Here is a 25,233-nt window from a genome sequence, read left to right as displayed (position 1 = left end):
CTGAGTTGCCAGAATAATGGATGAACTGCAGACCATTTTAGTTCCAACATCAACAGTCTGACCCTAGACAAGGCACAGTTTTCTCAACTTTGCCAGCCCATGAAATAGATAAAAACAATGTAGGCCTATTTTACAGGGCTGGTTGTTAAGGCCTGCTGAGACAGAATATATACTAAGTACTTTCACATCCCTCTACAGGGCCCTGTGGCTGATTAATTTTAGAGATGCCCCCACCATAATTTCCCACTTCTCCCTTAGCAAACCCCTACACCCATTCTGCAATTTATGCATCATGGAGGTGATAAAATTATGGATTATACTTCTTCCTCAAAGCTAAGCATGTATGCAAATCCTGTTTTAAAATGATGTCTCAGTTACACTGAAAACAGAAACATTGCTACACTTTGTTCTATGCATGTAGGTACATCCCTGCAGGTAGCTCTATACCTGTAGAAAGCTAGCATATAAGGTAAAAGACTATGTCAAATCTTTCTCTAAACCATTTGCTAACAAAAAAGGGCTCCCACCTTCAGGTACACCACCATGAGGGTTAAATGCGTTCTGCAGGTAGAACTCTAGAACATGGTAGAGATTATGAAAATGAGCTAGCTTTTTACACGCACTGATTTATTTTATTATTCTATAGTAGCAAAAGTATGATACCTATTGGCCAAAGCAGTACACACTCAAGAATACCACCACCACCACCACCACCCATTCTTCCTTGTTCTTAGTGGCCCTTAAGAACACTGTGCTCAGGAGACATACTTTTATCTCCCAGAGAGAACTCTCCAATGCTCTGCTTTCTGAAGGCTCTTCTTCATCCATCACATAGGGGTCTTCTAACATCTCTAGTGAAAAATAAATAGAGAAGTAATTAGGGACAACCATCTGCAGGGAAGAATGTTCAGCCCTCTGTTACTAGGGGGGCTAGCCTGCCCTCCTTGGCATGGCTCATCATCAGGATACAAGACACACCACAAAAGCTACTGAATGAGAGGGAGACAAAGAGCAATGAGGAGCCCTAGTGGCACAGTGGTTAAATGCCTGTACTGCAGCCACTCACTCACAAACCATAAGGTTGCGAGTTCAGTACCAGCCAGGGCTCAAGCTCGACTCAGGTTTGCATCTTTCTGAGGTCCCCAAAGTGAGTACCCAGCTTGTTGGGGGCAATTAGCTTACAGTTGTAAAATGCTTAGAGACTGCTTAGGTGGTATGAAACAGTATATAAATGAAGCTGCTATTGCTATTTTACCTGTTTCAGCCACTCACATATCTGGAAACTATTGGAGCTACAACCAGCAATGCTCAGCTCTGTACCATAAACGAGAGTACCAAAGCTACAGGCAGTTGCATCTTAAAAACTGGAAAATTATTGTTAAAAGTAATTAATTCTTGTTATTTATGAGTGCTTCAGAAAGACAACTCATTGTTTACTTGTTACAATGCTTGAGAAGCAACTTACTGCATTACCTATGCAAAGGGTACACATATGCACTGCTGACTGATTTTAATATGTTTAATTACAATAAAATAAGCCAGCAGTACCTGTTGCAGAGAATCAAGGCTGCCCAGACTACTCAGCAAGCGCCTGTACGGATTTAATTTCTGTGTGTACGCATGTGTGTGCCTCATAGACAAACACAAATACCAGTGGATCCAGTGTGGTGTATTGATTATGGAAAGGATGACCATTGATGCTCCTCCATGTTTTGGGACAGGAACTCCCATAATTCCATCAGCCTAGGGCTGAAAGCAATTGCAGGCTAAAACATATGGAAGGGCACAGTTGTACACTCTTGGGTTATTTATTTATTACATTTACATCCTGCCTTTCCTCCAATGTACTTATCTCTTTTTCCTGTTAGCAAACAGAAGCTCAGCTAAGAAGACAAGTACAATAGGCATTTTGCCCAGGTGTTTCATGGAGAAGTTTGAAGTGGAGACCTTGAGGACAGGTGAACATGTTTGGCAAGGGAGTTACTGCAGTAACCTGTAACAACTATGTCATGTTTGTTTTCTTTCCAAATAATGTGGGGAGCTATACCTGAAGCAAGTGCAAGCTAGTTGTACTACTGGGGAAAAAGATATACAATATTTACACTGGAAGTTATCAGGGAGGATGAGGCCTTTTTGGGCAGAGTAAAGATTCCCCTGGATGGACAACACACAGAGGATACCCCTAGGGCGGAAGATAATTCCCAGACACAGGAAGAATGTGACATGAAGGAGCAGAACTATCAGGAATCATGCTGTGAGTTTAGAACTACACAGTCAATTCCAAACTTGAGAATGGTGGTGGCCTTGGAGGGTTGTGTAGATGCAAGGGCTCCTGTCAGTTCCCAGTCATATTACCTTGAACACACTCAATCTCATCTGATCTTAGAAGCTAAGCAGGGTCAGGTCTGGTTAGTACTTGGCTGGGAGTTCCCAGAGGAAGAAGAGACGTGTAGTGGTGGTAGATGATTTTTCCCCATGAAAAGAATCAAAGCAGTGGTGTGCAGAGCTAGCCAAGCGTGCAGGGACAAAATTCATGATGTGATGCTTTGATTGAGAGTTCCTGCATGGCAGGGGGTTGGACTGGATGGCCCTTGTGGTTTCTTCCAACTCTATGATACTAAGCCCATTAGCAGTTAACCTCCCCCATCCATGTGGGGAAAATGATTATTGCAAGATACAACATTCTATGAGGTATTGGCTGAAGGATCTTAGGGCATAAAATGTTACTTCACTATTCCTTCCTGTTGAACAAAGAGAGAGAATACTAGAAGTGAAAAACTGGCTCCGCAGAAACATTTTGCTTCTTGGTCTGAGTTTTCATGGAGGACTTCTGACAAGAGATGGGTTGAGTCTCATGGCAGTCAGTAAGAATGTTCTTACCAGGGATCTTACAAACCTGACCAGGAGAGTTTTAACTGAGAAACAGTTATATGGTGGAAGGAGACAGTAAACCAGAAAGCAGGGGAATACCAGGTACGGTTGTCCCTCCATTTTTGCGGGGGATCCATTCTGGACCACCACCACCCCATGTAAACAGAAATTTGAATATATTCAAGCCCCATTGGTGTTTCCCCCTCCATTTCCCACTCACGTATATGTGAGGGACACAAATCTCAAGTCCGCAAAAACAGAGAGGTGACGGTACTAGGAACAATGGTCTCTATGATACAGGAGGAACTGGGGCAATATTAAAAATCCTAAGAGTATGTTGTCACGCTCACCCAAAGTTCCCATTGTTTCCATTCTGCTGATCAGTTTTTGTCATTAGACGTCTCTACACTAATGCGTGGAGTATTACAAACAAGAGGAACTCCTAATATAAGAAGGCAAATATGGTTTAATAAACATCACTGAAAACTGTTAGAATGATTAGAATGTTATAATAGAGGGGAATAACCTATTGCAAAGAAATAAATCAAACAGGAAAAGGGGAATAACAGCATTATATGTAAGAAGATCCATGACTTAATGGAAAGAAACCAAGTTGAGAGTACTTGGGTATAAATTAAAAGGGAGAGGAACCTTGTGCGGGAATGACAATGTCCTCTTGAGAATAGGGAAACCAAATGAACACACACTTTAAGAAAGGTGTTGTTACTTAGCTTAAGAAAATACTGGATCAGAAATGCTGAAAGGGAAGCATTTATGGGAGTTTCTTAAAAGAAAAAGTACTGAAGGCACAACTGGAAATAATAAAGAGATTGCGTACAGAAACCACAATAGATGTTTAAAGAACTTTCAGATGAACTGAAATACAAAGGAACGTATGCAAGAAATGGAAGAGGGAAATCACCAACAAGAAACACAAACAAACAAATAGCCAGTACAGGTTAAATCTGTTTTATCTGCAATTTCAAAGTCCAAAATAGTCCATAAACCAAATCTTTTTTCATTGCTCTTTGCTGGTTCAATTTTGTATCATGCACAAAACTGTTAAAAACACTGCATAAAATTACCTTCAGGCTATGTGAAGATGTATATGAGGTATATATGAAACATAAATGCATTTATGTTTAGACTTGGGTCCCATTTCCAAGACATCTCACTGCACATGCAAATAGAGGTATTCCAAAATCCCAAACACCTTTGGTCCCAAATGTTTCAGTTAAGGGAGAAAGTCAAGAAAAGCTTGCTACAGAAGTTAAAAATAGCAGTATGATTTTGTTGGTAGAAATATGCAGAGATAAATGCAGAGTAATCTTGGAAGCTTGTGAGTAGATGGACAAACTGGCACACTGGAGCTTCACCAAGAAAAACAGCTGCTAGATGAAATCACCGTAGGCTGGCTTTTCTCCAAAGAGGCACTGTTTATTTTTGGTTGCAAAACACACATGAGAGCTATACCAACACCATCCACCAACTACAAAACCCACAAACTGTACAATGATGATTTGAGCTTATATACACTTTTGCCATGTGGCAATCTAGCTCAACCCCTTCCTGTACAATTTCCTGTGTTACCTGAATTACTGTCCACCATTCCAGATGACACAGCATAGTTACATAAGTGCTATGTGCTGCTCTCTGTCACACTCTGCGACCTTGGACAATCACCTGCTGTCTGGAGCCATAGCTGCAACCAATTCCTGGTTAAGAGCAGTGAGTGTCCATTAGCTTCTCTGCCACATCTGAACATTTTCCATGCTGCTCCATACCTCAACAGATTTGTCCTGCCCTGCAAAAATCTGCAAGCAGGGCTGTACAAAATAATTATCAGTAGATCAGTTAATCCTGATGTCTGCTGATTAAGTAGCATAGGGACTGGTGAAAAAGCTGACAACAGTACATGTTTTGTTTTGTAGAAAAGGAGGGGGTTTTGCCTATGTCCAAAGTAAGAGACATAATAAGGAAATGGTAAACTGTAGAGAACTTGGAGAAACAGAAGATAGAAAGAAGGTGGAAGTACTCAACAATTATTTTCCTTCAGTCTTTTCCAAAAAAATCTGATGCAGATAGAACAAACAATACAGTAAAGAGCCTGCAGGCCAAAATAATGAATTCAGACGTCCAGGGCCTGATGAACTGCATTCAAGGGTACAAAAAGAACTCAAAGTCCTTGCTGATAATCACTGAACATCATTGGCGAACAGAAGAGGTGCCAGCAGAATGCAGCCACATAGCTTGGAAAAGCCACAGAAAACTATGCTGTCCCCATCATTTAAAAGGAGAATAAAAAGACCCCAAAGAACTGCTGACCTTGATGTCTGTATCAAGAGAAGTTCTAGAACAGATTAAACAGGAATGCTGTGATACTAGGAGCCAGCATGGGTTTCTCAAAATGAAATCATGCTAGATTAATCTACTCTCTCTTTTTTGGACAGAGTAACAAGCTTGCTGGGTGATGAAATAGAGAGTATACTTATCAAATTTGCAGATGCCATCAAATTAAGAGGGACAGCTAACACTCCAGAGGACCAAATCAGAATTCAAAATGACATTAACAGGTGGAGAGATGGACCATAATGGACAAAATGAATTGCAAGAAATACACATATAGGTAGAAAAAATGTAATCCACAAACACAGAACAAGTGACACTTGGCTTGACACGAGTACCTGTGAGAAAGAGCTAGGAGTCTTAGTAGACCACAAGCTGAACATGAGTGAACAACGGGATGCAGCAGCTAAAAAGTCAATATAATTCTAGGCTGCCTGAATGAGAGCAATGTGTTCAGATCCAGGAAAGGAATAGCTCCACTCTATTCTGCTGTGAACAGTGGTATTTCATTGGTGGTCTATAAACAGAGACCGAGTGCTTTATCTGTCCCTTCTTGCATAGCAGGTTAGACTATATGGCTCATTTGCTATCTTCCAACTCTATGTGGCTATGATTCCCCATTTAACCTGGATCCTCCAAGTCCTGGTCCAACACTGTACCCATTACACCACACTGGCTCTCCTGGGCCACTGGTTTAGAGTGCTGGATATGAGTGGCAGATCCAGGTGCAGGTCCCTACTGTGTCATGAGTTGACTCATGAAATTCACTAGGTCACACACACACACACATTCAGCCTGACCTCTTCCCAAGTTTTATGTGAGGATAAATCAGGGAGGAGGGTATGCTCACTGGAGGAAAGTGGGATAGAAACATAGCTAATAAGGAAGCAAAGGGGGAGGAGGGAAGTAAGCCAAGCCCAACCTTTATTGAGCCACTGAGCGTGGAGAAAAAATATCCCAGATTGAATCTTCTTCTATTACCTGCAGGGCTGTCAAGCCTATGGATGAGCACCTTGCAAGATGGGTGTCGCCGCAAGAGGTTACAGATGAATGGGATAACAATCAGCAAACCATCAGGTGGGGCAGTGAGTGCTAGTCGAGCAAGCCGCTTGGCAAAGGCTGCCACCAGATATGCTGGCAAATACCTATTGAAGAGGAAGAGTAGACAATGATAGCAAAACTTTATTCTCCACCCTCCCTCACTGTCATGCCAGCCCTAACTATGGGCATGCAATTTCTAAAAAAAATGCACAGAGGAATCATAGCTGTGATTTTTCAAACCCAGAAATAATGGGACACTCGTGGTATAGACAGGAAACTTGTTTTAAGAAGGAGGGAAACCTCCAGTCCTCCTGAAATTGGCAGACTCCATCACCTTTGACTGCTAACTAGGGCTGGTGGGATGTGGTCTCACATCTGGAGAGCCATAGGCTCCCACAACCCTTGGCCTTGAAAATATATGGTGCAGTTCTGAGTAGGGAGCTTTTGCAAAGGGATCATGGGTCAGTGGTAGAACAGCTATTTGGCATGTCTCAGTCTCAATCCCTGGCATCTTCAGGTAGGGCCAGGAAAGAATGCTGCCTGAAACTGGGGAGCTGCTACCAGTCAGCGTGAATGATACTGGGCTAGATGGACCAATGGCCTGACTTCACATGAAGTAGCTTTTTGTATTCTTTGGCATCTCATGTTAAAGAGAGATGAGTTAATGGGCAAGAGTTAATGCCTGAGATACTATAGCAGAGTCCTCCAGCTGCTGGATTACAATGCCCATCAAGTCTAACCAGCATAGTAAATGGTGAGAGCTGCAATCCAAGAATATCTGGAGGACCACACATGGACTATTGTTTGTTTAGAACACTGATGCCTGTCAAAAGAGACAATACAGTCGACCCTCCTTATCCAGGGATTTTTTTATCCACGGATTCAAGCATTCACCGCTTGAAACTATTCCAAAAAAGTATAATAAATTCCAAATAGCAAACATTTTATATCAGGGACACCATTTTGCTAGAGCAAAACCCTCAGATAGGCAGGCTTTCTACCAATCAATCTGAAGCTATGCCCCCCTTCTGGTGAGAGGGCAAACTCACTTCAGGTGTCCAGTTGTGAGAAAGCCACAGTCCTTTCTCCCTTGTTAGGATTCTGAAGAGACAGCTGTGGTGCTCACTTGTGGGAGCAGAAATAAGAACGTAGGAGAAAAAACATATCTTACATAAAGGTCTCTCACTTGGAGGGTCCCCACTCCAGTAGAAAAAGGAGGTAAGAGGAATGAGAACAGTCCTTTCCTTTTAGTGTACCTAAGCAGCAGCTGGGAGGATCAGGATGTCCACTGCACATGTCTCATGGTTAGTGCCAATAATTCTTCCTCCTGTAGTGTGCAATAGAAATTCTGGAATAGGGATATGCCCAAGATGAACTAGCCCTCATGGGTCAGGACTGTCTAAAGGGATGCCTTTGCCCTCTTATCGTCCTGGGCCTTCAATATGTCCTCCACATAAACTGAGGAGACCAAGGCTGAAACTAAGGCATCCACCAAAGGCTCTGCGATTATGATTTTCTTGGGTAGATTATGCAAGCTAAGAGCTTTAAGGAAACTGGTTTGGACCATTCTGGCTTATGACATTCATAAAATTGCTGGGGAAAGGAACCTCAGTGTCAATGGATTATAGGACCCCAGGGCCTCCTGCAGGTCTGGGTCTGCTAGGAATACCAGGGAACCCAGGGGTGCTTAGAGCCAGAACCTTAGTGGCCTCGTTGAGGAAAATTGTCCTGGAGCCTGGAGTGGGGATCCACCTGCTGCTCTAGGCTCTCATTGGAAAGCTTCTTGGTAAGCTCCCCCCCCCCCAAACCAGCCAAAAAGGCATCCAGAAGAGTCCTTGTCACCTTCCACTGAGAAGTAGAACAAGTGAAAGGAACATGATGTTCTCTTGCTGGACCGTACTGTTTCACTCCCTCAGAGTCCTTTCTAGATTTCTTTAGAGAGGGAGAAGGAGGAATTACTGCTGTGGTGGTGGTGGTGGCTTTTCAAAATGGCCTTGTTACCATGTGAGAGCATCCTTGTTGCATGGCCAAGATGGCCACGTTCTCAGGAGCAGGAGCCAGGCCTTTCTTCCTCCCATGCGCAGGAAGAGGTTGGAGGCTGAAAGCTGGGAAGGGCTGCCAAAAACTCCAATGTCCCCATGCTCTGCCCTGTGCATTCCCTGGAGTTAGAAGGGGATCCTTGCCACTCAGAGCCTCTTCATCCAAGTCACAAAAATGTGGAGGCATGAGGTGGTCGGCCCAATTGGGAGGGTGGAAGAGTTCAGGACCTTTGAATCACTCACTCCAACCATGTATGGAAGTGGATCCCTATGACAAAATCTCATTGAACCCCTAGAAATTGCAACACATAGTGGCTGAGAGAACCATGCTGAGGTGGTCCTTCCTTGATGGCTGCGGCATGGGTCTCACACTGGACTGAGGGAAGGGATTCAGTCCCCCACAGGTCTGGGCTGGAATCCTCCTCCTGCATGGCTTAGGGAGCTGATAGAAGGGAAGAAAGTGGAGGAGAACGGGGGGAGGGGAGCTGGAAGAGGAGCAATAAAAAGGGTGAGAGACCAAAAAGAAGAATTCTTGGGGGTTTTTTGCAAAGAAAAGAGACACGTAAGAGAAGAGTGAGAACGAGAAAGCAGAAGAGAAAAAAACAAGGGAAGTGTGGAGCTGTCCTCCCAACGTTCTAATGGAAAGAAGGCAGGAACTAGACTGAGCAGCAAGGAGAGTTCACCATCCTACCATAAGGGAGCCAGAGCTTCAAACTGATTGATGGAGAGCCTAGCTATCGGAGTGTGTGAGAGGACAATCCCAATCCAAAATGTTCTCTGAACAATAAAGGAGAATAAATTGGCCCATTGGAGGTCACTTCATTTCTCCCTTTTGGGCAATGTTGCTTTAGTTAAATCTTTCATTCTGCCAAAACTATTGTTTCTTTTTCAAACGATTCCCTTGAGACCACCAAACTCATACTTTAAATGCTGGAACAAGTTAGTGGACTACCTAGTTTTTAATGGGAAATGCCCACGCTTTTCAAAAGCTATCAAGCATTCTAAAACTGGATATGGAGGGTTGTCACTTCTGAAACATACGCAGTTTCGAGGCTGGGAGGTTTATGACTTGTATACAGTTAGGAACCAGTTCCACAATGGGAGAACTATCACAATGCAGCAATTAATCGGTACTCTGGGCCCTGATCATCAGAACTGGTATCAAATAACACAGATACAATTATTCTTAAAGAAACTGCTTCAGATACAGGAATATCCTCGCCCACTTACTTTTTTTGAAAACATGTCCGGCTATATATTATAAAGGCCAAATAGCATGCATATATAATTGTCTGCTAGAAGAAATATTTGGGAACCCAACGCTTCATAAGGTAGGATGGGAAGCAGAACTTTCCCTTTCAACTGCTAGTGAGACCTGGGAAAATATATGGACACATTTACCATTTAAAACTAGGTCCATTGCCATTAAAGAGAATACACTGGAACCTCGCCTTACACAGGGGATCCATTCTGGACCCCACCCCGTAAGGCGAATTCTGCCTATGCTCAAGCCTCATTCAAGTGAATGGGGCTCGTGTGCACAGTGGCGCAGCAGTGCACGCATACCCCATTCATCTGAATGGGATGCGCCGCTCCTATATGCTCAAGCCGCATATTAACGCGTGCACTGTACTATCAAGTTGGTCTATCAATGATAACTCTCCCCAGTCAAATTGGCTCGTATGTCTACCAATGCTAATCCAAAATGCTGGAGGGGTTGTGAAGGTAGGGGAACCTTTGTACATATGTGGCTGGATTGTCCCCTAGTGCATGAATATTGGACAGAAATTTTACAACTGATCTCCAAGATCACTAAACAAAGTATACAATTATCCCCACTCCTGTACCTGTTCTCCATTTTTATGAATGAAAATAAAGCCCTGCAACATAAAGAACTTATTAGTTTGTTTCTGGCTGTTGCCAGGCTTGAGATAGCCAGGAACTGGAAAACAGGAAAGTTGAATATTGCAGGATGGTGGACTAGACTCTGGGACTTGTGGTTGATGGAGAAAATGGCAGATAATAACAACAGAGCGAGAGGCTTACACTTTGGATTCACCTTTCATAAGATTTGGCACCCATTTATTGAATACATCCAGCAAAATTTAGTGTCTAGACATCCACCAAATGTAGCTAATTTTTTATGGAAAGATGTCTTTCAGGATCCCTGAACACACCTTTTATCTGTAACTTTCAGGGACTTACCTAGGTTATTGCCTGCATTTATTGTTAATTTGGTGTATTGTTTGTTGTCATGTTTTGTTTTAGAATGTATTAATAAAATTTTAATTAAAAAAGGAGAATAAACGTTATCAGATACCCAAACCAGACAGAAGGCAGCTTATGACATTTTCCAACAAAGGCATACTTACGATGAAGACAAGAATAAATCCAATAAACGGAAAAATCTAGTGCGGTACTTCACATAGAAAACATATGGATCAAGAAGACTGTAGAGCTTCTTGTAAAAATCAGGATATTCCCTACAGAAGAGAGAGATCACAAGAAACAGGTGAACATAATTATTTAAGAATTATTACCAACTCCAAAAAGAGTTTGCAATGGCTATTTTAAATACTTCTTCTGCAGTTAAGCTAAAGAGGTGTAAATCAGTAACCATTTTTAAAAAATGCAATGTCTATTTCTTCTCAAAGCTTTGACTAGAAGGGAAATATCTATGTGTAAGTTATCAGAGTTTCAAATCCTACGTCAGGCATGGGAATCATGTGGTCTTTGAGCTGTTGCTGGACTGCATCAACCCTAGCCAGCATAGCCAATGAGAGGAATGATGGTGTTGCAGTCCAACAACATCAAGAGGTTTTTTGTGGGGGGTTTTGGGCTATGAGGCCATGTTCTAGAAGAGTTTATTCCTGATGTTTCACCAGCAGCTGTGGCTGGCATCTTCAGAGAATGGGGAGGGCTGCACAATTCCTACCCCTGCTATAGAAGAAATAATAAAGGACAATAAGCTCAACCTCTCACCAAGCTTGCATATTCTCTGTTCCACACCATGCCCCCCCTGCCCCACCGCACAAATATGTGTAAAACGGTCAGAAACTTACATTTACATTTTTGTCCAATTGACCATGTAATCTGACACTGAAAAAGCTATGGTTACTCCTAATTATGGTTAGTGGAAGTCAGCAAACGTCAATCCATGTTTAAGAAGCTGGCTTGTTTCTACTAACTATACTTGTTTGTTTGTTTTGTTTTGTTTTATTTATATACCGCTATTCCAAAGATCATAGCGGTGAACAGCAAGTAAGCTAATTAGCAAGTAAGCTAATTTGCCCCCAAAAGTCTGGGTACTCATTTTAGCGACCTCGGAAGGATGCAAGCCTGAGTCGAGCTTGGGCCCTTTTGCTGGTCTTGAACTCGCAACCTTGTGGTTTCGAGTGAATGGCTGCAGTACAGGCATTTAACCACTGCGCCACCAGGGCTCCTTAAAATTAATTACAGTTTGTCCAGTTTCTGACAAAATAGAAGCAGCAGAATCTTCCAATCCCATGTGACAGAAGAGAAGAAAGGTGGAGTAACAAGGGGAGGGAGAGCTACACTCATTTTTAGAATACTAAACAATGGTTCCTGCAAGCTGCCTGTGGGTGGTCAAATTAGCACACTGGGCAGAGAGATCTATGATCAGAATCTTAACTCCCCAAATTGGAAATTTATGACATTGAAATGCTTACATGAACTATCTGAAAGCAGGAACTGACTAGAAAAGGCAGTTCACATTAGAATAATAGAATCTATGGCAAGGGCCATCCAGTCCAACCCCCTGCTATGCAGGAAATCTCAATCATAGCATCCCAGACAGATGGCCATCCAGCCTCTGTTTAAAGACTTCCAAGGAAGGAAACTCCACTACACTCCAAGGAAGAAGTGTGTTCCACTGTCGAACAGCCCTTACTGTCAGGAAGTTCCTCCTAATGTTGAGGTGGAATGTAGCTTGCATCCATTGCTCTGGGTCCTAGTCTCTGGAGCAGCAGAAAACAAGCTTGCTCTCTCCTCAGTATGACATCCCTTCAAGAGCTATCATATCACCTCTTAACCTTCTCTTCTCCAGGCTAAACATCCCCAGCTCCCTAAGTCGTTCCTCATAGGGCATGGTTTCCAGACCCTTCACCATTTTAGTCACCCTCCTTTGGATACGCTCCGGTTTCTCAACATCCTTTTTAAATTGTGGTGCCCAGAACTGGACACAATATTCCAGGTGGGGCCTGACCAGAGCAGAATAGAGTGGCACTATTACTTCCCTTGATCTAGACACTATACTTCTATTGATGCAGCCTAAAATTGCATTGGCCTTTGTAGCTGCTGCATCGCACTGGTGACTCATGTTCAATTTGTGGTGTACTTGGACTCCCAGATCCCTTTCACACGTAGTTTCATGTCACCCATCCTATATATGTGCATTTCATTTTTCCGCCTTAAGTGCAGTACCTTACATTTCTCCGTGTTGAAATTCATTTTGTTAGCTTTGGCCCAGCTTTCTAGTCTGTTCAGGTCATTTTGAATTTTGATCCTGTCCTCTGGGGTATTAGCTACTCCTCTTAATTTGGTGTCATCTGGAAATTTGATAAGTGTACCCCCAATTCTGTCATCCAAGTCATTGATAAAGATGTTGAATAGCACTGGGCCCAGGACAGAGCCCTGTGAGACCCCACTGGTACTTCTCTCCAGAATGAAAAGGAGCCATTGTTGAGCACCTTTTGAGTTCGGCCAATCAACCAATTACAAATCCATTTAACAGTTACGTTGTCTAGTCCACATTTCACTAGCTTGTATGCAAGAATGTCATGGGCAACTCTGTCAAAAGCCTTACTGAAATCAAGATACACTATATCCACAGCATTCCTTTCATCTACCAAGCTGGTAATTTTACCAAAAAAAGAGATTAGATTTGTCTGGCATGACTTTTTTCTCCGAAACCCGTGTTGATTTTTTATGATTATGGCATTGCTTTCTAGATGTTCACAGACTCTTTGTTTAATGATCTGCTCTAGAATCTTTCATGGTATTGATGTCAGACTAAATGGACGATAATTGTTGGGATCCTATTTGGGAGATTTTCTTTTCCTGATGCTTGAGTGGCTCCAGTGAGTTTCCTCTCCTCCCTTTCTTTTCCTGAAGCAGCTGATCTGGGGAAATCTCCCAGCCGCTGGGCTTGCATGCAAGGAAGACTTCTCTGGGGGGAAAGGGGAAGGGATCTCTGCTCATGTTTTTAAAGGGGAACAAACTGCTAATCATGGCTCTTCATGCTGCAGAGCCCAGAGGAGGACGTCTCTTTTTTGCTCTCATGGAGCAAGCGAGGGAAGGAAGGAAGGGAGAGAAGCAGGGATGCCTTCACAGCTGCAGGAGCACTGGCGACTCAGGCAAGTGGCAGGGGACCCAGGGAGGCAGGCAGCCTTTCTCTTAAGGGTAGTCTCCCTGGACAAAAGAAAGGGAGGGATGTTAATTTGCTTACTTTTTAAAGGGGAAAAAAAACCTAACACTGGCCACAGCTATGGCTGGGAGAAGCCAGCTTGCCTGATTTCACCAGCATCATGGAAAAGAAACAGGGAAAGCTCAGTGGTTCCCAACTCTGGCCTTCCAGGGATTTCGGACTTCGGCTCCAAGAATCCTAGACCATTAGCTAAGAGGGCTGAGGCTTGTGGGAGTTCAAGTCCAAAAACCTGGAGGAGCAAAGTTTGGGAACTACTGTCCTCTGTTCTTAAAGAGGCAGAAACTTAACAAACTGAAAGGGAGGGGGGAAAGGAGCCTCTCTTTAACTCTTTCCTCCAAAATATACAAAGGAACAAACAAATCTGAGCAACCCTTTGAGGGAGAGGCATGGGAGAGGGAGCAGTGGGAATAGCATCACGGAACACCAAAAGGCAAACAGAGCAGCAGGGACATCTCAGGAGCAGCAGCCACTGAAAGGAGTACCAAGAGGCAAGTGGAGCAGAGGGACAGTGACTGCACCCTTGACTTATCCACGGGTCATATTCAAATCCATAATGTTGGCCCCCAAACCCCACCTCGACTTATACACAAGTATATACGGTATCCTCCTCCAGTCTGCTGGGAGTTCTCCTGTTCTCCAGGAGTTCTCAAAGATTATTGCCAATGGCTCCAATATTACATTTGCCAGTTATTTTAATACTCTCAGAAGTAGTTCATCTGGTCCTGGAGACTTACAGTATATTCGTTTAGATTAAACAGGTATTCCTGTACTATCTCTTTACTTATTCTTTGCTGAATTTCCCTGTTCTGTCCTCTGCTCCATTTTCCTGAAGTTGAGCACCCTTTGCCTTTGATAACACTGAGGCAAAGAAGGTGTTGAGTAATTCTGCCTTTTCTCTGTCCTCTGTTAGCATTTTGCCATCTTCTCCACACAGTGGCCCTACTGTCTCCTCCTTCTTCCTTTTGCTGCGGACATACCCAAAAAGCCCTTTTTGTTGTTCTTAACCTTTCTAGCAAGCCTAAGTTCATTCCGTGCTTAGCTACTCCTAGTTTGGTGTCATCTGCAAATTTGGTAAGTATGCCCCCAATTCTGTCATCCAAGTCATTGATAAAGATGTTGAATAGCACTGGGCCCAGGACAGAACCCAGTGGCACGTTGCTTTTCAGGAAAATACTCTGAAACAGGAAAAGAACTTACAGGTTATGGTGGAGAATCAGGACAAATAATCCATTCAAGGCAAGGAGGCTGATGGCTCCACCTGTAAGAGAAGCACAAGAAAATACTACATACAGGAGTGGGGAACCTCAGGGCCTGGGTCAAATCCAGCCCTCTGAGGTTTTCTAGATGGGCATGCCCCCTTCTCTATGAAATCATCATTTGGTGGTTTCTCAACATTTTCAGGCTCCCCCCCCCCTATTTAAACAGATTGAATTCCCTCTCCAATGACTTAGCTACAGACAGTAAAACTTTAAGCTAAAATATTCTAGTATCTTGGGTCTCACCCAAGATGTCTTTGGCTCTGCCCACCACTGGAATGTGACCCTGAGAGCATCTCAGAAATTGTACCTGATTCTTAGGTTGTAAGAGATTCTCCACTTCAAACGTGATTTAACAGCAGTAATTCTGAATGTCAACAATGAAATTCTATGCCTTTTATTCAGAAGTAAAACCCAGTATTGGAATGGAGTTCACTCTGAAGTGTGTATAGAAGTGTACTCTCCAACCTGCATTAAAATGCCAAAATAATGGAGTTTGACATTACTTTAACTGCTCATTGCTATGGGATCCTAGGATTTGTAGTTTCTTGTGGCACCAGAGTTGTCTGACAGATAAGGCTAAATAGCAAAAAAATTACAAATCCCAGGATTTATACCATTGAGCCATGGCAGTTAAAGCAGTGTAAAACTGCATTATTTCTGCGGTGCAGATTCAGCCCTAGTTAAGTAAAAATGTACAGATCCGTCTTTTTAGAACTGGGCTTTTTTTGATTAATGAATAAGACTGTCTGCACAACACTCTGTACTAGCAAAAAATACATTTAAAAAGGCTTGATTAGATTAGTTATCTTAGGGGTCACTCTGCCAGTGCCAATTTTAGAAAATGTTAATGGATTTCCATTTTGGTAGTTAGGTTTTAGCTCTGGGTAACATTTTGAGTATTTATTTTATTTTATTTATATCCTGCCTTTCTCCCATGTTGGGACCCAAGGCGGCTCACTACACACACACAAACACACACACACATTAAAACAACACTTTAAAAACAATTAAAATAATCAAATTAAAACAGTAAAAAGTTTTAAAAACACAACAAACAAAATTTAAAACATACGTTTAAAATAATTTAAACCAACCCCCATCCTCCAATAAAACCAGACTTGTATGATTTTAAAAAGCTTGCTTGAATAAAAATGTCTTTGCTTGCCAGCAAAAGGCCAGCAGGGAGGGAGCCAGCCTAGCCTCCCGTGGAAGGGAGTTCCACAGGGTGGGGGCAGCCACTAAGAAGGCACTCTCTCTTGTACAAGTGCAAAGTTGTCATTTGGGAATGCACAAGTAATTTGGTGAATAAGTTGGCTACTGAAATAAAAACAAAACAAAACAAAACAAAACAAAACAAAAACCAATAAGCACTTGTTTGGCAAAATTCTAGGTCTAAAAGTCAAAGAGCCACAAGAACTGACATGCTGAGTGACTGAAGCTCAGATCTAGGGAGAATTCACACCATCCAAATTTCCCAAAATGATGTGATCCCAAAAAACTATCATTGGCGCTTTACAGACCACCCAAAAAGGGCGGTCTGCCGGTGCCGTCATTTGCTGCGTGGAGGAGCCCCAGCGGCCAAACCGCACGACTCCTCTGCGCAACAAAAAAGAAGCTGCAAAATGTAGCTTCTTCTTGCGGCACGGAAATGGCACCGCAAGCTGCCAATGGCACACTCGCAGCATCATTTCTGCCATGCGATGTGCGGACGCTAGGCGTCCGCGACGTCAAAATGGTGGCACCCGTGTAGAACAGGCGCTGTCGTTTTATACACGCCAAGCGCGTACTAGGGTTAGGGGCATCCGGAAAGGACACCCCTTTCTAACTCTAGTATGTGCGCGTCACGTACTTTCTGCCCATGCAGAACAGGCCATGGTGTCACAGCATAGCTTAAAGGAGTATGACACAGATATCTTTCTGAAGCAGATCTGGATCAGGTCAGTGTTTGGATGGGAGACCAACAGGAGCTGTGATGGAAGATAGGAAAGACAAGAATGTAGACCTGGCTATATCCCAAAACATGGATACTTTAGCAGAGTGCTACAGATCCCAGGGCAGACACCATTTGAGGGTACCTGTGCCTACACTGACTGCCCACAATTTTCAAAGGGTTAAGCACAAACCCACAGATAGCCTGGCAGTTCAACACCACTGCCCAACAAATGTATAATGTTGGTTCTCTACTTACCTATGTTGTAGGCAACTGTGAGGAAGTCTATCAGAAGGATAGGCTCATTCATATGAGGTAGGATGGACTCATGAAGTATTACCAATACTTTTTTGTAAATGTTACCAGGTAGCTGAAGTGAAAGAAGTAGAAGAGGGACACATGTGACAACTGAGGTTTTTTCCAAATGCCTGGAGTGCAGAATCTAAAATTCAACTGGGCCCCAAACCAATCAGAGACCACTCCCCTACAAATAGTGCTGACATTTCAACCCAATCACTAAAAGAGGCAGTTATGGATTTATGCACAAATTAAATAAAATACAAATTAAGGCTTCAGATTATGAGAGGCCTGTAAATACCCCCTCCAGTAAAAACTGTTACAATAATACACCTTTTTGGTAAAGCTATGGAGCCTCTTAAACTTGACAGTTTAGGGAGGGGCTGCCAAATGGGGCCCTCCAATTAGCCTAGCCAACACAGTGGTGAGGAATGCTAAAATGCAGACCAGCAACAACCGGATGACTGCAATTTACCCATTCCTGGTTTAGGTCCTCAGCATGTCTTAATCAGGCTTCCGCATGGATGAAATCAATCATATGATAGGATCCTCATTTTGCATAGTCTACCAAGAGATTGTTAGCACTCCCTGCATACCCCACATTATTTTGGGGTACAAATATTTTGTTATATTTTGTTATAATAGCAGTTAGAGAAATGGCAAAAAGCATACTTTAAAGGTAATCATGACTGGAAAGGTCATGATTACCTTTAAGTGAAATTCTAGTTGAGTGGTTACAGAAGACCTGAAGGCATGCAAAAAAGAATAATGTAACTTAATGGCTGTGAATGCTGCTGCTTCCCACAGAAAAAGGTTTGTCAACCTTAAAACATTAAGACTATCGTACTCACCCACACCCGATCCTATCCCAAACTCCCTGGGCTTGTCCTGATCTTGATGAAATCAATGTCACTGCCATTAACCAAAATGATTCCTTTTGTAACTCTGAAGTTAAAACCATCAACCAGATGGGATTCCCATTGTTTCTGGGATTCTTGGAAAATCAACTCCAATTGTCTCAAGACAAGTTTGTCCATAAATATCCCTGATTGGGCACTCCCATTTCTGGTCCAGTTTGGAATCAAAGATTGCGGAGCAGATCATTAAACAGGTGGGCCCGTTACAGACCGCCCCAAAGGGGCGGTCTCAGGCCGCTGCTGGTTGCAGCGCGGAGGAATCGCAGCAGCCAAACCGCGCGACTCCTCCGCGCTGCAAAGAAGGAGCGCAAAAATCGTGCTCCTTCTGGCAACCCGGAAGAGACGTTGCAAGTGCCAAAGCGCGCACTCGTGGTGTCACTTCTGGGTTGCGACGTGCGGATGCAGAGCGTCTGCTACGTCAAAATGGCGGTGGCCGTGTGGAACGGCCGCCGCCATTTGTTACGGACTCTGTCCGTTTATAGGAGTAGAGGTGTCTAGAACAGACGGCCCTTTTTCAAACTGGGACGTCCTGAGGACGTCCGAAATGGCGGTTTGTAACGCGCCAGAGTCTGTGAGCATCTATAAGGCAATTCCATAATCACAAAAAGTCAGCATGGGTTTCAGAGAAACAAGTCATGCCAGACTAATCTGATCTCTTTTTTTGATAAAATTACCAGCTTGATAGATGAACGGAATGCCATAGATATAGTATACCTTGATTTCAGTAAAGCCTTTGACAAGGTTCCCCATGACATTCTTGCAAAGAAGCTAGTAAAATGTGGGCTAGACAAAGTAACTGTTACATGGATTTGTAATTAGTTGACTGGCCAAACCCAAAAGGTGCTCAACAATGGCTCCTTTTCATCCTGGAGAGAAGTGGCCAGTGGAGTCCCACAGGGTACTGTCCTGGGCCCAACGCTATCCAACATCTTTATCAATGACTTGGATGACAGAATTGGGGGCATATGTATGAAATTTGCAGATGACACCAAATTAGGAGGAATAGCTAATACCCCAGAGGACAGGATCAAAATTCTAGACCTGAATAGACTAGAAAGCTGGGCCAAAGCTAACAAAATGAAATTAAATACGGATACATGTTAGGTACTGTACTTGGGGCAAAAAAACAAAATGCATAGATATAGGATGAGTGACACCTGGCTGAATGAGACTACGTGTGAAAGGGATCTAGGAGTCCTAGTAGACCACAAGTTGGAACATGAGTCAACAGTGCGATGCGTCAGCTAAAAAGTCCAACGCAATTTTAGGCTGCATCAATAGAAGTATAGTGTCTAGATCAAGGGAAGTAATAGTGCCACTCTATTCTGGTTTGGTCAGGTCAGGTCCCATCTGGAGTACTGTGTCCAGTTCTGGGCACCACAATTCAAAAAGGACATTGAGAAACTGGAGCATGTCCAAAGGAGGGAGACTAAAATGGTGAAGCGTCTGGAAACCATGTCCTATAAGGAACAACTTAGGGAGCTGGGGATGTTTAGTGTGGAGAAGAGAAGGTTAAGAGGTGATATGATAGCCCTGTTTAAATACTTGAAGGGATGTCATATTGAAGAGGGAGCAAGCTTGTTTTCTGCTGCTCCAGAGAATAGCACCCGGAACAATGGATGCAAGCTCCAGGAAAAGAAATTCCACCTCAACATTAGGAGGAACTTCGTGACAGTAAGGACTGTTCGACAGTGGAACACACTCCGTCAGAGAGTGGTGGAGTCTCCCTCCTTGGAGGTCTTTAAACAGAGGCTGGATGGCCATCTGTCGGGAATGCTTTGATTGTGATTTCCTGCATGGCAGGGGGTTGGACTGGATGGCCCTTGTGGTCTCTTCCAACTCTATGATTCCATGATTCTATTGTTTTAGTTAACTGTATGGACTGAATGCTGTACCGAGTAGGCTTTTGTTCTGACCCAGCAGGATACCTCTGATGTCCTGGGCTTCCAGTGCCAAAAATTTAAGCCCCTTGCTTGTCAAAAGGCACATTACACACTCTTGGACTATTGCAAGAGGGAACAGCAAGTTTTTGTTTTGTTTTAGTGAAGGCAAGACCCAGGACTTCAAGGCTTTTGGTACTCACCTTGTGCTTGAGAAATCCGAGCCACATCCTCTCAAAGGCCAACCTGTGTTCCTGAAGAGAAGAGCAAAAAGCAACACCAATGGAGAGTGGAGTCTGTATAAAATCATCTTGCAGTCATTGTGTTTGTATAATAAAGGGCTTCATGTAAAATGGCCTTGCTGGTTGAACAGAGCAATTTTCACACTCTCCCCCAAGCAACGCCCAGGATTTTTTTTAGGCTGTATCACCTCAAAAATGTGATACCAAATGAGCTGTAAAATAATTTGTCTCTCTGTACAGTAATGTAATGAAATGTGATGAGCTGTATAAAGGAATAGACATAAAGGGGTGACTGACAAGTGTGGAATGACCAGCAACAAATTATTTAGCATAAACATGGAAAAAGGTTGAGAGAGTGAGAGTAGGAAGTGCAGTATGGAATGGTGTGATGGGAGGTTGAGAGAATCAGAGAGGGACTGGCATTTGTAGAGGGACAAGAGGGAGAAGAGACCACAATATGAAGGAAAATTGCATTGATACCATGATGCAATGCAACTTCAATACCAGGAAAAGTGCAAGATGGATTGAATAAAAATCCTGCTGGCAACACTACCATGAAAGGAGTGAGGGAAAGCATTTGTAAATCTCATGATCCCCCAGTTGATATTGGACTGCCACTCCCCGTATTCCTCACAATTGACTGTAGTCTAAGGCTACTAGGATTTGCAGTCCAACAACATATGGAAGGCCATATGATTCCCCCCTCCCCTGCAATCTGAAAGCAGAAACAAGAATAATTAATGTCAGTCAAACAAAAGATGTACCTTCAGCTTGGATACTTTCCATTCCTCCTGGTTAGCTATTAGGGTGGGAAAAAGAGAGAAATTATTAGCTAAGTGCAGCACTTAGTTTTTGAGTATATTACACGGAAAAGCTAAATGCCAGTTGTAATGCATGTGTTATGGCTGCTGAAGGTTATAGGTTAAATTTCCAACACCCCATTTAAAGGATTAAAAAAGCTGATGATAAGAATTTCAGCCCAAAACACTGAAGAACCTTTGGTATTACAGCCCTGGACCAAGTTCTCCAGCAGCTTTAGCTCAGAGAATGCAGCTGATCAAGTAAGCCCACTCCATCTGAGATCCTGAACTTGCACATACTAAATCCCAGGGAAGTATACTGCTGCTCTCTGATTGCATAGAGTGAACTCTAAACTCCTTTTCCACCAGTAAACAGAAGACCCTCATTTAGAGTTTCACTCCCACTAGCCTCACTCCCACAGAAGTCCCACCTCACACTAAAAAGTCCTTGACCTTTAAGAAAGCTAGCTACAAGATTTAAGGGGGGTGAAACTCCCAGAACAAGTCTCTAGGCCAGTGTTGGGTAAGCTGTCTATTACCTTAGCAACAACAATCTGGCCATAGTCTTGAATCCAAGACTGTCCAAGACCTGGTTAGTACTCCTCAGGGTCCAGAATGTACCCTGCTCCTGAACTGATTCATGAAGTCACCTTACCTCATGCTCTCTTGCTTGAGCCATCCCCTGGCCCTATAAAGTGATATGCAGTTTCCCCATGCCTCACTACTCAGGGCAGCTTTTGAGTTTGCAATATTTTGTTTACTGAAAACCTCTCTACTGTGGTCTTCAGCTAGAAGACATCTTTAAGTGGCTTATAGATTAATTTAATCAAGTCAGATCCTTTACACAGGTTTTTCAGTCTGAAAGCCAGGATACTAAAGGAAAAAGGAATAGAAAGGGAATGGAAATCAAGAAAACCCAGATCTTATGACTTTGGCCAAAATCAAATTTTAGTCCCAACCACTGAATTAGAAGAAACTTAGTAAATCAATACTTAGGTAAGTTCCACTGATTCATGGACCGACTCTACCTATAACATACAATTGGATTCAGATTTAAGCCCTCAACTGTGAAGCCCATTTGTAGAAACATAAACGCTAAAAGTGTGTGTACACTAGCCCATTTTAATTTTAATCTCAAGCAATTCCTTGTTAATGCAGGACAATTATAGTAGATCTGAGGATCAATTTGCTGCTCGCTAGACCCTCCAAGAGCCACATGGAATGCTAAAAAGGGGTGGGGAGAGTGGATGGAAATCCATTTCTGATTGTGAAAAACACTTTTAAAAATATTGAACAGTGCAGGAATGGTCTTGCAATCTATTTATGAGATGAACTGCCTCTCCTGGAAACTGCCCCACGTAGAGTTCTTGGGCCACACTCTTGTCCACCATGAAAGAGAAAGTTGCCTATCTATCAAGATAATAATATAATATAATATAATATAATATAATATAATATAATAATGATTTATTTATAGCCCGCTCAATCACAAGGAATCCAGGCTGGTTACAGCAATAAAAACATAGAGAATATAATAAAATCTTACCACATTCTCCCTTGGCCGGGCATATGCAGCCCATATGCAACCTGGGCTTATCCCGCTACTTTTCAAGGACGGGATTTTCCCATCCTTGAATAGCCGTGGGATAAACCTGGGTTGCATACAGGCTGCATACACCTGGCCACAGGAGAATGTGGTAAGATCCATTATTGACAGTTAAATACATGTGTATCCCATCAGGGAAAAGACAGGATAAGGCACATGGGATAATGTCCAACTGTCACAAACAAGTATCTGTGCCACTTCACTCACTGTGCTTCATAAGGAAGTTTTTTATGTCGCTGTCTTTACTTGGCATGCTGATGGATGATATAAGGGCAAAGACGTTCCTCTGGTAGACTGGAAGCGGAGCCTCGAGAAGAGACAAACAAAAATAAACAGGGACACACACATGTACATGGCCACTCAAGATATTTTGCCTAGATAGTGTGGAATTCCACCTCTGGGAAGAGAGAACAAGCACCAAGATTTTTTTCCCACCAAAATATATCCCTCCCCCAATATTTAAAAGAGAACTGTTCTAACATATTCGCAGCTAAATTCCAGCTGTACTTAGGTGATCATTTACTAAAAGCCATACCTTTAATTTATTCTAAGATGTTCTGTTTGACAAAACGCCTAGTTTATTCAGCCTTCTCTTCAGTTCGATTTAGTTCATAGATAACAGTACAATATAATCAGCATATAGCATGATTGTCATTTTACAACTACCTTTCAAAGGTGGAAAATTATCTGGGCAGTTTAACATAGTTACAATATTATTAATATAAAGATTCAATAGGTGGGGTGCTAACAGGCAACCATGTCTGACTCCTTTTGTTGTACAAATTCCTCTGCCAACCTTCCATCTGCGCTAATCCTTGCCCTCTTGGTTGTATTAGTCAGCGATTCCCAGACTTTGGTCCTCTAGGTGTTCCAGACTTTAATTCCCAGAAGCTCCAGCCAGCCTTCCCATACCCTTCAACAGATGATATGCAGATGATATGCACCTTTCTTTTAATTCTAATCATATTTCTGTTGTCTGTTTTTACAGTTCATCTTTATACTGTGTTTGTAAGTTGTAACCTCAATAAAAGTTATTCATAAAAAGAAAAAAGTAGGATAGTCCCACTGCTTCTTTTTTTCCAAGTGAGAGTCTGCCAGGAGGCACAAAAACTGCCTTTCCTTTTCGTTTTGGATCCCACAGATGTAATTTTTTTCAGAAAGGGGTACCTTTTTGGCTTTCTGCATCACACTGCCAACGTTTTCAGCCACCATCTTCATAACAAAGAACCGGACATCATCATGGTCCAAGTATTCTTGGAAGCGAGAAACCAATAGAGATGAATCCTCTTCTATTGGGATTAAGCCCTCCACTACCAACTAGTGAAAATCCAACAGAAAGCAAGTTTAAAGCTCACAAATAAAATATCAGAAAAAATAACCGGAAAAATTGCTTTCCAGTAAGTAAAATATCAGTTAAAATATCAAAGCATCATTCTTTTCCCAGAGGATGCTACCACCCTTTGAAGGCTATTACTGTTTGCTAGTTCAAACTGAACCTCCACATTCAGAGATAGTATATCTCTTGAGTACCATGCAGTATGAAGACAAACAATCATGCCAGGCAAACACTGACATGAATTGGCTAACCCCTTCTGTCATTCAGATGAGGCAGGGGCTCACTTGACTGAAGTTGAAAAGTTGAGAATTTCTGATAGGATCCCTAGCTCCTGATTCCAGATAACATTCCATATAAGATGGAATCAGAAAAAGGGAAAGTAAGGTAGAAACCCCTAGCAGGTACACTGAGAAGCATACTGGAAAAATGAAACACAAATTCAATTAAAAGGGAGCATATTGGATGTGGATGTTTCCATCTCCATGAATGGACCTTCCCAGTAAGTTTCCCAATGTATCATTCATATTAAATCAAGAATGGGATTTACCAAAGCTCAGATGAAATGTATGTGTAAGGGGCATGGCAGTAAGAACATTTCCAAGTAGAGCCCACCAGATGAAGCACCCTCCTCTTGAGACAAATTTACCCAGTTTCCAAATCTGAGTAAATGTGATGGACTGGACTAGGTTGTAGCCCAACAGGCCTTCTCCAGACGGGCAAGGTAGAATAAGCACTTGATGTGGCAGCAGACCTAGTGGAGTGAGCTGTTATTCCATGAGGATTAAGCCACCTGATTAAAATGGTAGGAGACACTTTCTTCTCTTGAAAGGTGGGAAAGAAGGAAACAAAGACTTTCCAGCCTTCTGAAAGACCTGACTCTTTTGGCACAGATCTTTAGAGCTCTGTGAATATCCAGTTTTTGCTGCTCCCTCTCAAGTAGGTATATAGGATGCAGTCAGAAAAGACAGAGAATGACAGGCTGAGAGATATGAAAATGAGAGCTTACTTTGGGAAAGAATCCTGGGTCTAACCAGAGACAGAATCTTCCTCAAACCTCTAGTGAGGGGACCACAAGAGTGTAGCAAATTCTGAAACCTGCCTCACAGAGATGACAGCAACTAGGGAAACAAAACTTTTAAGAGAAAGAATCCTCAAGGTTGCTGACCTCAAGAGTGCAAAAGTCGTTCCAGATAGCACTTTCAGAACACTGTGTGGGAAAGTAG

General features: G+C 42.7%; 1 protein-coding gene across 1 annotated transcript in view; it reads right to left on the bottom strand.

The window, feature by feature from the left end:
• The window catches only part of LOC149289963 (nucleolar complex protein 4 homolog), a 34,487-nt gene that overhangs the window by 1,243 nt on the left and 8,011 nt on the right, over positions 1-25,233 (bottom strand). Inside the window, exons 5-13 of the mRNA XM_089489893.1 lie at positions 23,842-23,991; positions 22,882-22,981; positions 21,033-21,067; positions 20,230-20,280; positions 17,191-17,302; positions 14,941-15,001; positions 10,670-10,780; positions 6,199-6,362; positions 769-851 (exon numbers count right to left, since the gene is read on the bottom strand). Of these exons, the coding sequence (XP_089346019.1) occupies positions 769-851; positions 6,199-6,362; positions 10,670-10,780; positions 14,941-15,001; positions 17,191-17,302; positions 20,230-20,280; positions 21,033-21,067; positions 22,882-22,981; positions 23,842-23,991 (867 nt within the window). The remainder of the gene's footprint in view (positions 1-768; positions 852-6,198; positions 6,363-10,669; positions 10,781-14,940; positions 15,002-17,190; positions 17,303-20,229; positions 20,281-21,032; positions 21,068-22,881; positions 22,982-23,841; positions 23,992-25,233) is intronic.

The sequence above is a fragment of the Sceloporus occidentalis genome, unplaced genomic scaffold (genome assembly GCF_023333645.1).
Source record: "Sceloporus occidentalis isolate IW3139 unplaced genomic scaffold, rSceOcc1.0.p SCAF_41, whole genome shotgun sequence".
In the NCBI taxonomy this organism is placed as follows: domain Eukaryota; kingdom Metazoa; phylum Chordata; class Lepidosauria; order Squamata; family Phrynosomatidae; genus Sceloporus; species Sceloporus occidentalis.
The sequence above is the reverse complement of the archived record's forward strand: the minus strand, read 5'-3'. Positions and strand labels throughout refer to the sequence as shown.